This window comes from Asparagus officinalis, chromosome 10 (assembly GCF_001876935.1).
Source record: "Asparagus officinalis chromosome 10, Aspof.V1, whole genome shotgun sequence".
NCBI lineage: Eukaryota > Viridiplantae > Streptophyta > Magnoliopsida > Asparagales > Asparagaceae > Asparagus > Asparagus officinalis.
Window position 1 is genome coordinate 65,890,758 of NC_033803.1, and position 18,639 is coordinate 65,909,396.

General features: G+C 39.9%; 1 protein-coding gene across 1 annotated transcript; it reads left to right on the forward strand.

Moving 5' to 3' along the window:
* Nucleotides 14,044-17,185, forward strand: LOC109825613. The gene is given in 6 exon segments (XM_020392473.1): nucleotides 14,044-14,119; nucleotides 14,227-14,297; nucleotides 15,337-15,562; nucleotides 15,564-15,927; nucleotides 15,929-16,285; nucleotides 16,288-17,185. Coding segments are annotated over 4 exon segments (1,797 nt in total). The 5' UTR covers nucleotides 14,044-14,119; nucleotides 14,227-14,297; nucleotides 15,337-15,346; the 3' UTR covers nucleotides 17,148-17,185.

An 18,639-nucleotide genomic window follows, 5' to 3' on the forward strand; every position in this document is an offset into this window, starting at 1 on the left:
AGTCAGAAAATTATCCATGAATTAAATCCGTCTCATAAAAGAGCAAAATAAGATCATCCACAGGGTAATTGGAGAGACGATTTTGAGTGTCTTACACTGAAAGTACGGTATGCATCATCACGTAAATAACGTGGTAACATACACCGACCTACAAAGTGTAAAATAACACGAAATCGCCCCAATATACCGGAAGATTTGAATTGACCAAACAAAACCCATCTTTAAAGCGTCGATCCTCACCAAGGAGAATCAAGGCTCTTCCCGATTGCCTCACCAAGGAGAACAATGTGGGGAAAAAGGACTAATTTGCAAATTTCCAGGAAAAAGAGGACTAATTTGTAAATTTCTAAATATGCCAAAAATAGCTCACCAGCATACGAAGGAAGCGCGCCATCAGCCGGTGCAACAGGGAAGCGACCTCTCGGGACACGCGACATAATGATCTGCAAAATAAATTAGGGGATCGGATCCAGAAAAAAATTCCCCTTTTTATTACAATTCTACCCCCCTGAAAGAGGAGCTCGAGGCGCCAAATCATAAACCCTAACCCTCACATGCGACCCCACAAATTCATAAATTGAATTAAACATGAAATATGCTAAAATTGTGGAAGATTTACCTGAGGGAAAGCTCGAAGATCCGACAAAAATCAAATCTTAAAAGAGGCTCAGACCACGTGCTCGAGGGACCTGAGAGAAATTTTTATATGGAGATTTTTGAGGGATTTTTCAGCCTAAGATCCAAAGGAAGGATGGATCTAGGGTATTTATGAAGATTTGAGGGAAAAAGAATGCAAGAGGGAAGAGGAATCCAAGAAATAGGAGGAAAAGGGGGCCGGCCCTAGAGGAGGAAAAGAGGAGGAAAAAGAACCCATTTTATAATGTGAACCAGCCTTGAACCAGACCGGACCAGGTTGAACCAGACCAGACCAGTCCAAATCAGTTCAAAAGAGGCTGAACCAGGCCAAACCAGGCTGAACCAGGCCAAACCAAACTGAACCAGACCAGACCAGGATGAACCAGTTTGAACCAGTCTTGAACCAGTCCTGAACCAGCTTTGAACTAGGTTGAACCAGTCTTGAACCAGGTTGAACCAGTTTGAACCAGTTTGAACCAGAACTCAAATTGAAGCTGAATCGAACATCGAAACGACTTCAAATCGACTGAGGGTTCATTCCTTTGTCTATTCTTGCCTCTCCCGCACATTCGGAAGGATCAGAGGATTTTTTGAGCCGAATTACTGCCTTTTTTGGCTCATTATCAAGCCGGTTCAGCTCATTCGGGCACATAAATTACTCCAATAAGGTATACGAGTATAAACTATTCCCTATTTTTGGTTGAGAAGTTTCTGGAGAATATTTTTCTAAAAATATTTTTAAGGATAACTCAACAACACTACGCTGGACAACGCGTCGCAAAATGAGAACTCAACGCCAACAATCGATGGTCATTTCTATGTTGAACCAACAAGCACGAGCTAAAAATCAGAAAATTAGGAACCGACTTCAAGTTCAAAATTCCGACAACGGTCAGACAATAAATGCAGCACCGGAAACCTTACAGACATTCGACAAAGCACCGAATAGCCTGAAGGATTGAAGGAATCAAGAACAGAAGCCATTCCAAGGTCCCGTTACACCGACTGAAGGTTGGGACAATCATATCCAAAGTATTCCAGACTCTTCTATAAAAGAACGAGGCTGAAATACTTTGGAGGGGGTATCTGTAGGCGTATAAAACTACTTATAGGTCCCCTAGCACAGCTCGGTACAAACCCGGCACAAACCGACGAACCATCGGGCGACATATCCAAACACGAGCGTCAGTCCACAACGCCGAAGCCAAGTGACACGCAACGAAGCAGATTAACGAGAGGCAACGAGGCTAACGAACCGTACACAAACAATGGAATACATCCATTCGCATGCGGAATCAAGCTAACAGTTCGGTGAGTCAACGAGTCATCCAACCATAGAACGGATTTGAACTCAAACACCGAGGCGGATTTACTGCCATATTGGGATTCAGACTGTCAAATCAGAGTCCGGATCAACAACGAAGCGGGTTTACTGCCAAATCAGGGTTCAGATCAACAAATCAGAGTCCAAATCAACCACACAACCGAATCACGGATAGAACCAAAAAACGGATACAACGACAAAACGACGAAACCCAACACCAAGGGGGGGCTCGGCCGAAACCGAGCCACCTCAGGGTGGCTCGGCCAAGGCCGAGCCACCTTGAGTATACTCACCACCGTTGTCGGATCGCAACGTCTTGATCTTTCTCCCAGTCTGCAGTTCTAATCTCTTCTTCCACTCCACAAACAAATCTAGGACTTCACTCTTCTTCGTCATGGTGTACACTCAACAACGCCTAGAATAGTCATCTACAAAAGTGACGAACCAATGTTTACCACCAAGTGATGCAGTCTTGGTAGGACCCTAAACGTCTGTGTGCACGTAGTCCAGGACACCCTTCGTCTGATGAATGGCAGTCCCGAACTTCACCTTCGTCTTCTTGCCAAGAACACAGTGCTCATAGAACTCAATCTTCCCACTCTTGGCTCCCTTCAATAGCCCCTGCTTGCATAATGCTTGCAGTGACTTTTTACCTGTGTGCCCCAACCTATAGTGTCAAAGTCTACTCATGTTCGCTTCTGAAATAGCCGAAGCAACCTGGCCAATCTTGGTGCTTCCCTTCAGATAATACAAATTTCGATTGCGGACTCCCTTCATCACCACCAATGATCCCTTAGTAACTTTCGCTACAGCGTTTTCGAAAGTCACCTTGAATCCCTTCGCCTCCAAAGCTCCAACTGAGATAAGATTTTCTTCGGTTGAGGAACAAATCTCACCTCCTTCAACTCACGGACTACTCCATCGTGCATCCTAATCCGCACAGTACCTATCCCACAAACGCCACAGGATTGATCATTTCCCATGACAACAACACCCCCGTCGACTTTCTCAAAAGATGCAAACCAGTCTCGCCTAGGGGTCACATGATAAGTAGCGTCGGAATCAAGCATCCAATCTGATGCATCCACATGGTTCACCTTCGGAGTAATCAGTAGAGAAAAGCACGAATCATCGGAATCATCGCCTTTTGCAACGTTCACCTCATTGCCCTTTGGGCCTTTTTTCTTGCCTTTCTCTTTCTCCTTAAGCTTCAGGCAGTCTCTCTTCCAATGTCCCTACTCCTTACAGAATGCACATTGGTTCTTTACTAATTGGTGGTGGTTTCTTGACTTTGACCTCCCTCTATTACCACCTTTCGGATATGGGCTTCTACCTCTCGTCGACAAGGCCTCGCCTGAAGTGCTAGCACGGGAAGTCTCCTTGTCCTTCCTCCTCAAATCGTAATTGGTCAATACGTTAGTCACTTCACTATAGCTGATAGAAGATCTCCCGTTCAACAAAGTGAGCACGAATGTATCATACTCCTCATCTGGTAAGGAGCCTAACAAAATAATCACCTTGTACTCATCCGATATCTTCTCATCAACATTCGCCAAGTCCGACAATAACTTAGTGTAGTTGTTCACATGAGCCGCTAGTGAGGTGCCTCTGGACATCTGAAATCTAAAGAGTCTTCGCAGCAAGTGCAACCTGTTCTCAACATTCTTTGTGAGATACTTATTGTTGAGAATTTCCCACATCTTCATTACAGACGCCACCTCAATCACATCATATTTTAGCTCCTGTTCTAAATAGGACCTGATCACCCCCACAAGCATTCCTATTCATCTTCTCCCATACCGCTTCTTCATATTTAGGTGGCCTCTCGTGGACCATGATGGTCTCTTCCAGATTCTGAGCATTGAGTGCATCCTGTACGTCGCTCATCTACAAACCAAAGTTAATTTTATCGTCATACTTCACCATACTAATCTTAGTGTTCTGAAAACCAACTTGTATTGTACTCGCCATCAATTTGCTGCTTTCACCTTGTTCTCCCAATGCGAACTAACTCCAAATTGTAGAGAAAGAACAAATTTGATAGAAATTAGAAACCACCTAACTGAACCCTAGATCGGATTCCAAATAGATCTTCTATCCACACGAAGAAAGCAAAATCTCCAACGACAACTCCTAATGCTATCTCCACCGAAGCCTAGAACTCCAAAAACTAAGCTTCACACAAAAATCTTCCTCCACCAAACTCCAAAAACCTAGATCTGAAATCTGGGCTCTGATACCACTTGTTGCGCGTAGCGAAAATTTCGACAGCACTTCGGCAGCACAACAAGAGAGTCAGATCGTAATAAGAATTCACGTCTCACCAAGGAAACAAGAATCTGAAGCGAATATCTCAACAAAGTGAGATATCGGCTCTTCCTCTCATCAGTTCTAGGACTGACCTGTCGAGAGATCCTACTCAACAAAGTGAGATATCGGCTCTTCCTCTCATCAGTTCTAGGACTGACCTGTCGAGAGATCCTAAAAGCTATTACAAATCATATAAATAGTAGTACAACCAATTTTAAGTGGTTCGGCAAATTGCCTACGTCCACGGGGCAATGAGGGGGGAGATCTACTATTAGAGGGAGAGAAAACAACTAAGGTTTATAATCATTCAATCTAAACCCTCACACAAACTCTCAAATCCCTCATACAAATATCTCTCAAAGGGGATGCACAAACTCTAAACAAAAGGCTGCGTTTTTCTCCAGAACAGCCACAAACTCCCTGCACGAAGGCCACTAAAGATCCCCTATACTTCTCCTCTTTTTGCTTGCTCTGCCGAATAGAACACCCGCAGACACAAAAAAAATCTCTTGCACACCAAAACCCTATGAATTAATAGGTCTTATAGGCGCAACGGAAGTCGGGTCGTGGACCTCGTGAAGTCTTCACGCGGAAACAAAGTCCTTGGCAGAAACAAAGTCCTTGCCCAGCTCGTGCTCGTGGTCCCCACTCACAGATATATGCACTACCAAATATACTATAGTTATCGCTACACTTTAGGTTAATAATAACTAAAAGTTAGGATAAATTTCACAAAACTCTCCTTAAGTTTGGTCATTAGTTAGATAGTCTTCCTTAAGAGTTAGATAATGTTCTTAAGTTTAAAAATGATACAAGCTCCCTTTAAGTATGGCTGATTTTGAAATTACTTTCTAAACTTTAAAATGTCATTTGACCACGTTCCGGTTGAGGTGTTTCATAAAGCCCCCCCAAATGTTTTCAATTTTTCCAATTAAGATTCTTAATTGTGTTTGATGAACTGATAACAAAATCAAAATATTCTTTTCAAATTAACACTTAATTAAATTAAATTAAATTAAATTAATCCATAATTAAATAATTAAATCCTTGAAAAGTCATGAAACGGTTTTATTTTCCATTAGAGACATTTTTGTCATTTGGATGCAGGTGATTCACGTGTACCTTTAGATCTAACAGTTTTTGTTAGGGGGGTTTCTTACAAGCCTTAAGCAGGATCAAGTTATATCTATAAAGTTCACAGAGGTTGCCTCAAGAATGGTCAAGTTTTCTGTTATTTTTTAGCTTAACAAGGGGTTATCTTAAAAAATAGCTAAAGTTACTTTCGTGAATATTTGAATTTACTAAATAGCACTTAAATACCTTATACTTTCACTTTCTTAGCACTTATATACCATCAATTGTATTTTGCAGCGTTTATATATCCAGAGTTGTTCAAAATTGGCGAGTTAATATTTACTATTTTTCTAACATGAAAATTTTATCCAAAAGTTACCATATAACATTCATATGCTAAATTTATTGTAGAATTGGTAACAACGACGAAGAAGTTCAGGAAAATAGGCGAAGGACAGATTTTGGGTGTCTTGCGGTAGGCCGCAAGTGGCGCGGCGATCGACCGCGAACATGCACAGCACAGGGGAAAGTCTCTGGACTTTTTACGAACGACCGTAGTGTCAGGTCCGGTCCACCGAAAAAACCTTGTAGTGATTATTGGTTTCTGTTGTTGATTTTTGGTCGACCGTACGTGTCTCTACGGTCGACGAGTCGGGTCCGGGCCTACTTCGGTTTCCTGCACTGTTTGAGTTTTCTACTTAATATAAATAGAAACACGATTTGTTTAGGGTTGATCAATCGTATTAATTGAGTTTTAGGGTAGCTTGAAGGAGAGTTTTGAGCACAGAAAGGAGAGTTCTTTTTGAGCAATTTGTTTGAGGGTTTTGTGAGAGATTTGAGAGTTTAGTTTGAGAGATTATTTATAAGCTTTTGAGTGATCTTGTAATCTCTACTTTGTATTCTCTTTCTCTATAGTAAAAACTCATCCCCTTCTTGGCCCGTGGACATAAGCAATTTGCCGAACCACGTTAAACTTTGGTGTTTGAGTTTGTGCTATTATTAGTTGATTTGTGTGTCTTCTCTCTCGGCAAATTTGTGAATCCTCAGAACATGCGTTGTGCGCACAACAAGTGGTATCAGAGCTCGGGCTACACTTGGGCTATTTGGAGTAGATCGCTTTGGAAGCTCGTCTAGGGTTTCAATTGGAGATAAATGTGAGATCTTTTTTGGTAAAAGTTCTATCTTTTCTCAGTTTGGATCTATTCTTCAGTTTGTTCCGTTATGCATTGGTTGTTGGTGTGTTGAGGAAGATGACTGAGAAAGAAAGTACATCGGGTGTTGAGGGTGATGCTTCTGGCATGAAGACCATTCAGAATTTGAATATCCACTCTACGAAGATAGATGTGAAGAAGTTTAATGGCATGAACAATTTTGGATTATGGAGATGTGAGGTTTTGGATGCACTGAACGCGCAAAATTTGGAGGATACTTTGGAATTAGATGGCAAGCCAGATGATATAGAAGAGAATGTTTGGAAGAAGATAAATCGAACAGCGTGTGGTGTTATTAGGTCTTGTTTAACGCAGGATCTAAAGTATGATGTGATGAATGAGACTTCTACAAAGAAGATTTGGGAGATCCTTGAGGGCAAGTATTTGACCAATAGTATAGAGAACCGCTTGCATTTGAAGAGGAAACTTTACCACTTCCAATTGAAGAAAGGAACCTCCATTGGTGATCACATGAACCACTACACGAAGCTTCTTGTGGATTTTACGAATGTAGATGTTATGATAGAGGATGAGGACAAATCTTTGTTATTGTTGAGTTCCTTGCCAGATGAGGAATACAAGACCCTTGTACTTACCCTAATTAATGGGAAGACGTCAATTTCATATAGTGAGGTAACCACTGCTCTTGTGAATTATCAACTAAGGAAGAAAGATAAAGAGTCTACAAGTGACACAACAGCAGAGGCATTGATCGTAAGAGGGAAGAATCCAAATCGGAAGAATGAGAAGTCACGGTCTAGAGTAAGGCATCCTACAGTTGGCAAAGATCAGTGTGCTTGGTGTAAAGAGATTGGTCATTGGAAGAAAGATTATCCAAAGCTCAGTGAATGGATGAAGAACAAGCAGAAGGGAAAGGGAAAGCAACCATCATCAGAAGCAAACATCGTCATATCAGATGGTAATCTTTCTGACTTATTTATTTATTCACTTTCTATCAATCCCACAGGTTGTTATTCGGAGGAATCCAAGTGGATATTAGATAATGGTGCGACCTATCATGTGTGTCCTAGAAGGGAATGGTTCGCCAGTTTTGAGAAGCTGGATAGTGGTGTGGTGTACATGGGTAACAACCGTGTATGCCAAATCCTTAGGATAGGAAGAATTTGCATCAAGATATATGACATGATAGTTAGAGAGTTATAAAGTTCGTATCGAGGACATGGTTCTCGAGATTGTGGAAGACTCTCGTATTTTGATGAAGGGCGTCAGGAGGAATAACATGTACTATTTGATTGGAGGTACAGTGACATTTGAGGCTTAGTCATTCTAGTTTTGTTATGGAGATGGGTGCACAGACCTGTAATTTAAAGTCCAGTGAACACTTTGATGTGAGCAAGAAGACCTAAGTGAAATTTGGTACATCTATTCACCGAGCTAAGGGTCTTTTAAGTGGAGTTCACATGGACATTTTGGGGCCTTCCAAGGAGGCATCATTGGGAGGTAATAAATATCTGCTTTCCTTTGTTGACGACTGTTCTAGGCATGTTTGGGTTACAACCAAGTTCTGTTTGAGTGAAGTCCTAGTAGTCTACAACAAGTTGAAGAAGTGTAAGAAAGATAAAAGGATGAAGGTACTCCGGTTTGATATTGGTGGGAGTTACAAGAGGGATCTGTTTCTGTATTCCTGCCAAGATCAAGGAAATTGGAAACACTTTGTTGGAAAGAAAATCTTGGAACAACTAGATGGGGTGACAAAGATTGAGAACCGTCCATTGCTGGAGAAGGAATAGTGTTTGTGGTCAAGCAAGGGTTTGTAGAAGAGTTTCTGGACTGAGGCTTTAATATTTTTGACTCATCTCATTAAAGGGTTGTCGACTGCTACGATTGGAGGTAAAACTCCATTGGATATTTGGTCTAGTAGTATCACTTTGAATGAGGCTTCGATGAGGGAGCTAACTGATTCTCAGCAGGTAGAGAGTTTTGGACAGACCTTAGATGTATTACAGCAGGTGGAGGATGATGCTACTTCACATTGGGTGGAGATTACTCCACATACTCCAGATTGTTGGCCTCTTTATTTTGATAATGTTTAACAAACAATTTATCACTAATATTATTTGTCTAGTGTTTGTGTTTATCTATTTATTGTAGACAAACAACATGTTGAAGTATGAATGGAATCGAGCATTTACGATCATATCCAATGGAGGTTGGCGGAATAGTGGAGTGAAGCTTTGTAATTCAAGTTGAAGATCCAAGTTCAAGCTTCATCCGCAAGTATACCAAGATAGAGCTTCGTTGAAGATCACAAGCTTGGGTTATATATATATATATATACATGTTTTGGTTTTATGGTTTTCTAGTTTAAATATGAAACAAATACTTATTTATATACATACATACATATTTCACAGTTACCATGTTTGGTTTTGATAAACAATGTATTTTGCCACATATACATGAAAATGAACAACACATTATACATATATATTTTTCATGATTATATGTGAAAATAGTGTATTCTAGTTTATAGACTTAACAATCATAATATACATCTTCTATTAAGTCTATAAAATCAGTTTATGAAGTTTCAAAACATGGTGTAGTCAAAATGTCAAAACAAGTATGTTTTCATTTTCATGTTTTGGACTATTTTATAAAATGAAGAGATTTCTCATTTGGGAGATGCTTTTTGAAAACCAGTTTTTGTAGCATGTTTATTATCATGTCTATAATCATTTCCCAAAGTTTTACATTTTTCTGATTTTATTTGCTATTTTTAAAAGGAGTTGAAAATCATATTTTTGTTTCAAAACAGGCTGATAACCTGTTATCAGTCGACTGGTAAGTCGACTGATGACATCAATCGACTGAAGAAAATGTCTGGAATAACAAAAAGTTTATGTTTTGTTTTGGTAGACCGACCAGCCTATTGATGAGGTCATCAGTCGACTGATAAGATCGTCAGTCGACTGATGAGCTAGAAAATGCCTCTAACGGTCAGCTCATCAGTCGATTGATGAAAGCCGTCAATCGACTGATGCTGTAACGACTAGTTTTTTCTAGCTTGTTCCAATTTTTGGTCTTTTTGCCTTGTTTTCTCTTAGCCTTGGGGTTCCTATAAATACCCCCACATATCATCAGTTTTATTCACTCAAGAGAAATATTTTAAACAAGTTTAAGAGTGTTTTAACAAGGGGTTGAGTTTTAGTTTAAGTTTGTTTAAAAAGCTTTTAAACATTTGAGAGTTTGTTTTGTGGAGACAATTTCATAAGAGCTTGAAGAAGATCATTCATTGGTGTTTGAGCATTCAACTCTTCTCCTCCTCTCTCTCTTGATCTATAGAGAAGTTTCCTTAAACTCAATTCTAGCTATTTATTGTTTTGATTCTAATTTCCATAAGCTAGATTTCAATATTGAGTTTAATTATTTCATTCACTAGTACAAAATGAGACATCCTAGACGGAAAATTCCATCTACGATACTCTCATTTCCGTCTAAAAAACATATCCTAGACGGAATTTCTGTCTAGGATGTGAGTCGAGTTTGTTTCCGTCTAGGATGTGGTATCCTAGACGAAATTTCCGTCTAGGATGCATCCTAGACAGATAATCCTCGACGGAAGTAAAAGCCGTCTAGGAAGCTTCCTAGACGGAATTTATTTCCGTCTAGGATGCTATATCCTAGACGGAATTTCCGTCTAGGATACTTCCGTCTATCCTAGACGGAATTTCCATCTAGGATATAACATCCTAGACGAAATTTCCGTCTAGGATACTTGCTACAGTTTTTTTTAAGCCTACTTTGTGTATTGAGTTACAAATTGAGCATTCTGTCATATGTTACTGTCCATTTTCCACTTCTTAGAGGTCGATGCAGGAGGTTAAGGTTACCCATGTAAAGTCAATTCTTATGAGAAACACCCCTAATCTCCTTCAACACGGCATCCACCCTAATAAATGTATCGTCGTCACATTTCATTATGTATGCAGCAGTCAGATTTTAAACCCGCAGCATTAGTGATGATTGACAAAGAGGGAACTATTATTTAGCGCACAATGAGACATAAAGGGTTCAACTAAGAAGCACAGAAGTAAATAGAACACACCCCATATTCGCAAATGGCCATTGTCTTAAGAACAAATATCTCCAAAATACTCTGCTTCCTTCTTTAGAACTGAATTGACCTCCTTCCTTGCATTCTAATTATGCACATAAGAAAACTTTATAGGTGAGTACTACTTCACAAAAATTATAGGAAAATGATGCAATAGCAGTGACTAAGATTCTGGTGTACAAAATTAAAATTCACACATTTAACCCATTTCTTCGTAGTCTAGAAGATGTGGAGGATGGCATCAGTTGCATGAGCTTAAAGTACATGGCTAATAAGAGTGATTTTCCTACTCAAGCCCAAACAAACCCAAACACAAAAACTTTAACGGGTTAATTTTTTTAAATGAGCCAAAGTATCCTAGACGGAAATTTCCATCTAGAATGTATTCTAGACGGAAATTACGGAAATTTTCGTCTAGGATGCCTGGATATTTTTAAAAAAAATTTAAAATAAAAGAACCGTCTAGGATACTTTATCCTAGACGGAATATTTTAGACGGAAATTTTCCATCTAGTTTAATATCAAACTAGACGGAAAAATTTTTGTCTAGAATATTCCGTCTAGGATACATAATTTTTTACTAGTGATTGATACTCTTTGTTCATACACAACCTATTGAGCTTATTGTATTTGCATTCATAGTATAATTTGGGATTATGGGTTTGTGACATTGAGAGTGAGCTTAATTGTGTTCTTATCTATTGTAGAGAACAAATTTATATTTATGAGCCTAATTGTGAGTTGCACATTGTATTACACTTGGACACCAAGAAAAGTGGTTAGTGAGAGACGTGGTCGGTTCCAAGAGGAGTGGGGTCGGTAGTAAAGCCTAGTGAGAGGTGGTAATTCCGAACACTTGAGGGAGACACGGGCTAGAGACCAACACTTGAGAGGGTGTAAAATGTGATTGCAAGAGTGTTGATTGTAAAGTTTTCAGTGAACTTAAAAACCGAGTGTGAGGTGTAAACGTTATTCGGGTGAGCGTAGAAAACCCAGTTGTGATAGTGGAGATCTCCTCGAGGTGAGGAGCGAAGACGTAGGTTGTGGGGACTGAACTCTGTGATCATATCGTTTGTTTGTGATTGCATTGGTGCACTTATTTTTATGTTCATATCTTAGATCGCCTTTGTCTATTGCTTATTGTTTATATTCTCACTAACTTGTTTGTGTTCATATTGTCCTTAGTTTATTATCGTTGCACATATATTGTCCATATCTCTTGTGCTAGGATATATTTGTTAGTATAGTTTTAAATTGGCATAAATCGAATTAGATTAGCATAAACCCTATTCACCCCCCTCTAGGGTTCTTTCTTAGTGGCATTAGGGTCTAACACAGATCATACTGCATCGTTTGGGATTCCAGCTGAGGTGACATAGTTTGGGGATCATGTTGATTTGGATATAGATGATGAGTTGGTTGATTCGAATGCAGCTGGTGGATATGGTTTGGATTTGGATACGGCCATTGGTTCACCTCAGGTGGAGGTATTTGATTTGTTTCACTTTGGGGCCATTAGGAGAGCTATCAGTCGCAAATTTGTTAGTGAAGAGTTTTGAGCTCTTCTATTTGATTGAGGGCCTTTGGAGGCCATTTGGGGAACTATATGAAGGCTTGATTCCTTGGAAAAAAGGATACGTAGGCAGTCAGTTTTGATACAGCCGATTTGATGAGTAGATACCAACATTTGGAGAGTGATCGCATTCTCATTTGAGTCTCGACTTGTTATGGATTGAGTTCATTGTTGTGATTTTATTTTACTTCGTACTGGACGCAACAAGTGAGACATTTGGTTTGGTTGGTGACGGCTCAGTTTTGGGAAAACTTCACCGAGATGGAGAATTGTAGAATTGGGAACAACGGTGAAGAACTTCAGGCAAAAAAGTGAAGGACATATTTTGTGTGTCCTATGGTCGACCGCGAGTGGCGCGGCAACCGACCGCGAACGTGCACAACACAGAGGAAAGTCTCTGGACTTTTTACGATCGACCGTAGTGTCAAGTCCGGTTGACTGGACAAACCCTGTAGTGATTATTGGTTTCTGTCGTTGGTTTTCGGTCGACCGCACGTGTCTATGCGGTCTACCGTGAGTTGGGTCTGGGCCTACTTCGGTTTCCTGCACTGTTTGGGTTTTCTATTTAATATAAATAGAAACACTATTTGTCTAGGGTTAATCAGTCATATTGATTGAGTTTTGGGGTAGCTTGAAAGAGAGTTTTGAGCACAAAAAGGAGAGTTCTTTCTGAGCACTTTATTTGAGGGCTTTGTGAGAGATTTGAGAGTTTAGTTTGAGAGATTATTTGTAAGCTTTTGAGTGATCTTGTAATCTCTACTTTGTTTTCTCTTTCTCTATAGTGAAAACTCATCTCCTTCTTATCCCGTGGACGTAGACAATTTGCCGAACCTTGTTAAATTTTGGTGTTTGAGTTTGTGCTATTATTAGTTGATTTGTGTGCCTTCTCTCTTGGAAAATTTGTGAATTCTCAGAACACGCGCTGTGCGCACAACATTTATAACTTTCTATATATTAAATTTGTTGAATTCATTGTTAGATCTTTCCCAATTATGTTTTTAAAATAGAATTAGGATACATCTAGATTAGATGTGGGCAAGTCTAACAGTAATTTAATAAATATTTTAAAAATCTTTAAAATTAATATATGAATGTTATATGAGAACATTTAGGTGAAATTTTTTATGTTTGAATAACACAGAGCATTAACATGTCAATTTTGAATAACTCGGGAGAGTATATAAGTGTTGTAGTTAAACTATAAGATATTTAAGTGCTATTTAGCCTTTACTCTCTCTTCATTAAACAAGTGAATCAAAAGGGAAATCATGTGATGGGAGCTCATGCACAAGTAACTAATCACCTAATAAAGTGATTGTTGCAATGTACAATGTATCATGAGCTTTATGTATCATTTATCTATCTTGCATGTACACTACCAAGAACTCAACTTTGTATATTTTTGGCACTCGCTATTTTTGGCACTGATTCATTCCTGGTCTTTAAACCCTGCCGAGTGCCGGCTAGCTCCCCGTCTATCTCCAGAAAGCAAGAAACCAAGAAAATAAGGTAAATATTATGTAGAAGAACAAATTTTCAAAAGCAATCCATTTTAAAAAATAATTATAAAAACAATCTTTTTAAAACTTATTTGCTAAAAAGCAACACAGTTTTAGCCAACCAGTCAGCCAACTGGCTGAAACTGGATCGTTTTTGACGAAAAAAAATACCAAGCTTCACGAGTCCCGTGAAGTTTTGTTATGTAAAAAACTTCATGAGACTTAAAGCCCCGTGAAGTTTGGCCCAGTTTCAACCAATTGGCTGGACAAATAAGTTTTAAATAGGTCGTTTTTGATGAATAAGTTTGGGAATATGATGGTTTTCAAAATTTGCCGAATTATGAAGTGCTTGTGTGCCGTAAAATCCAAGGGGCTCAGCTTGCATGGATCATTGAGCCTTGAATAGCATATGGGGTTTTGTTTTGTTGTTTGAAAAATGAACTCAAATACTGTGTCTTTTCCCTTTTCTATTTTTTTAAAGGAAAAAAAGCTCATAAAAGCCACGTCCCTGTTCTTTACAGTGCACAGTGGAGTGAAGTACTGACCAGAGAGAAGAAAAGGGGTAAACTTGACACAGGAAACTCAGAGAGAGGTAATTCAGATCCCTAGCTTTCTAAGATTTTCAAGTAAATTTATTATTTGATTCGTAACTATAGTTTTGACACTTTGATTCCTCACATGCATCAAGATCTTGAAACCCCAAGGGAAAAACACAATTTATTGTTGTAATTTTGTGTTCTTTTCTTGGGTTTCAAGATCTTTGATGCATGTGAGAAATTGAGTTGTCAAAACAATTTTTTCTTGCATAAAATTGCAATGCAAAGATATTTGTTGTTTAACAGTGATGTTCAATGATGCGACTGAAAGGTTATCTGGTATTTCGTTAAATTACAGCATGTCTCAATTTTTCAAGATCTTTTGATATGTTAAGTGATCGGTTGCCTCCAAGCTTTGTCAATTTAAAGGTCATTCCTTTCTTAAGAACTGCTTTGCTACACTTTTTTTTTCAGTTCCATAATTCTCTTATCCCAGGCTTGCCCATTTGGATTCTATGTTAAAGCTCATCTTTTTCTGAAACTTATCTTGGCTTTTGTGGATGAAAAGGAAATAATCCCCTTTTCTGTACCCAACTTTGATTTTAGCTCAATATATATTTCTCTTCATTTGAAACCCAGTTGTTTTGAATTTTCTAGCCCAAAGCTACAACTTGTGCAATTATATTTGCTGGGGATCATGCATTAATATTTTCTCCATTTCCTGTGCAATTTTCTTGCATTCTTGTCTTGTTCAATTTTGATTTCTCAGGTATAATTAATGTAGCTATTAGATTCTCTATAAAGGTCTCATGTAGAAACCCAAAAGATAGCATATTTACTTGTCTATAGTTAGTTCTTAACCTACATTCTCATTTATATGCAGTTTTCCCGTTTTGATGTTTATGCGTATTGATCTATACTAGGCCGAAACTGATTTTTCTTGTGTAACTTACTTTTGAGTTTTAACACAAACATTACCCTTGTAGTTTTGTTTTATACTCTTGCACCTTCGATATGGAACTACCATTGTTGTACTGATAGTTATACAAATTTTCAGATATATAATACCTAAGCTTTTTTGGAACTTTGTTGCAGGGAGGGTATCATGGATGAAGAGAATGTGAAGATCTGGCGAGCAAGAGAAGCTATCAAGCACAAAATGCGAGCTGGAGATTACATCGGTGCAAGAGCCTTAATTCTTGAAGCTCTGAAGGCTTTTCCAACACTAGATCACGCATCAGGGATGCTAACTGTATGCGAAATCCTTTGTTCAACAATAATGGAGCTGCCGGGCTTTGGAATTGATTGGTATTGGGTACTTCCAGCTCCTTGCTTCTGCAAGTCCGGCTGCTGTTGAAGCTCGGTATCAAAAGATAGTGACTCAGTTGAAGCTCATCAAGAATGATTGCCCAGGCACTGAGTTAGCCCTCAATTTTGCAGCAGCTAACGCTTTCTCTGTTCTCTCAGATCCTATAAATAGGGCAGAATTTGATTCCAAGAGAAGTACGTTTGAAGGTCTGTCTCAATATTACAATTCGGTGAGCTCTTATAGGCTTAAAAGAGCAGCTGGCGAGGTTTACAGTGGAAACGGAGACATTAATGAGAATCAGAAGAGGATATTTTGTGATCTGGAAGCAAGTTGTGCTACGAATCAGGTGAACTTCTTAGATAATGTCAATCTCCAAAAGGCATTGGGAGTTTTGGAAAAAAAGTCCCGCAGCCAGAAAGCAACCGGAGGACTTCTATGACTTTGACAACAGTAGGAAGCCGGAACACTTCTCTGAAGGTCAGATTTGGGCAGCTTATGATCTAGAGAGCATGCGTCGTCGTTATTGTAAAATTGACAAGATCATAGGTCAGAAACTTCAAATCTATGTCGCATGGTACAAAGCCTGTCCCTGTCAGTCCTATGAGAAAAAATGGCAGGATGCTGGCTTTCAAATTCCTTGCGGAACCTTTGGTCTTGAGATGAACAGAATGACACTTACCGGGGCTTCTATGTTCTCTTACATGCTTTTTGATGGTATAACTAAAGAGCCGCTTGAGATTACCCGAAGAAGGTTGAAGTTTGGGCTATTTATAAAGATTGGGATGAGGAGTGGTGCTCTGACCCTGGGATGAGGAAGAAGTGCGCATTTGGGATTGTAGAAATTCTTGCTGATTTTCTAAAAGGTTCTGGTGCCAAGGTTGCCTACTTAGTGAGAGTTCAAGGATTCAAAAATGTATTCCAGCGGCACTACAGGAGAGGGACTGAGCTATCTTTCCAAATACTCTGCAATAAGCTTTTGATGTTCTCCCACAGGATCTTGGCATTTAGATTCATCAGCGAAGAACTAAGCGGGATATCAAACGGAATGTTAGAGGTAGACCCCTTGGCCATACCAGATAATTTGGTTCAAGATTTCTCACGTGCTGTTGTTGGATTCGTGGACTTAACGTCCCAGTCAAATGAAGAAAAAGATTGCGGTGATGACGCTAGCATTACCCATCTTATGAATCCCCCCATAAGCACAATAGATACCGGGGGATCAAACTCAAGACCCGAGACTCAAAAAGTAAAATTGACCCCCCAAGACTTTGTGCAAGATCAAGTTTGGGCTGTTTATGATGATTTTGATGCCATGCCTCTATCATATATCAAGATAAACTATGTTTTTTTGTCACCCATCACAGTGTCCGTTACGTTCTTAGAACCGCATCCAGTGCACAAGAAAGAGAGAGAATGGGTGGAGGAGGGCTTACCCATTGTATGTGGGATATTTAGAGGGATATTTAGAGCTAGCAAGAGTGCGCCCAACTTAGAAGTGTCCAAATTCTCACACCTTGCTCACTGTGAAAGGATCTCAAAGGGATCCCTTCTATGGAATTTTCCCAAGGGAGCCGCAAGGTCCCACTGTCTTTTTTGATCAAATATTATCAAACGCCGAAGCCTGGCTTTCAGCTATCTTTTAACTTCCACACAAAAAGAGAAAGACGAATTGCATATATGATTATGGTTTGCTATCTTCCTGAAGATACCAAGCGGAAGAACAATTGGGCGGTGTGTCACCCTCCTGAGCGGTATGAAGCCCGTAGACAATGGCTTTAGAGAGATTCTTTGATTTAAGACAAGATAGTAAATGAATGCAGCTTCATTCTTTTGCTGCATTCATTTCTTCAACTTGACACGCGTAGAATGGAAAGAAGGGTTGAGATATGGGCAATGTATAAGAATTGGAACATCGGCTGGAAAAGTTCTTCTCGTGATGTGTATCAATGTCGAGCGGTTGAATGTCGCGCGCCTTTGCGGAAGCCTTGCACGAACTCACAACGAACCTGTGATCACGAGTAGAAGAAAGCCAAACACTTGCACAAACCAAGCCAATTACGACAAATCAAACCAAACACAAGGATATACATGGTTCGGCAATTGCCTACGTCCACGGGGAGAGGATGGGGAGATTTCACTAAATCAAGGAGAGTACAAAGGGTTACAATCACACAAATTCTCTTACAACTCACAAAATCACTCAAATATAACCCTAACCAAAGCTCTCAACTCCCTCACAATATCTCCCTCTCAAAGTGCTCAAAACAATGCTAAATCTCTTCTTTTCTCTCCTTAAGAAACCCTAAAAAACGTGGTCCTATTTATAATAAAACACAATCCCAAACAAAGGAGGATTCCTCAACAAATAAGGATTCTAAAAACGAGTCTGCCACACCCTGCACCATGGGTGTGGCAGAGGGTGTGGTGCAGGAGTGGTGCAGGACAGATTCTGCCACACCCTGCACCGTGGGTGTGGCAGAGGGTGTGGTGCAGGACAGACTCTACCACACCCATGGCAGACACCACACCAGGGTGTGGTGGAGCCTGTTTTGAGTTATTCTTCACGTTTTTCACAATTCCTTCGCCGTTTTCACAATTCTCCACCTCGGCGAAGTGTTCCCAACACTGAGCCGACACCAACATGAGCACCAATGTGTCGTCTCTCTAAACTCGGCTGCACCAATGCGGTTGCCTACGTACCCCCTCTCCCAAGGGATCAAGCCGCCCGTAGTTCATCCAAATGGCCGCCAACGGCCTCAACAATTACGAATGTGCAACAAGTTTCGACAATGATCAAACTTGTTGCTCGGAACCACCTTAGTGAGCATATCTGCCGGATTATCCTTCGTGTGGACTTTCACAATTTCCACATCGCCATCTTCAAGAACATCCCGAACGAAGTGATAACGAACGTCAATGTGCTTCGTCCTCGCATGAAAAACCTGATTCTTCGCCAAATATATAGCACTCATGCTATCGCAATGAATAGTGACGGATCGCTGCGATATACCAAGTTCTTCCAAAAGTCCTCGAAGCCAAATAGCCTCCTTCACAGCCTCCGTAACTGCCATATACTCTGCCTCCGTCGT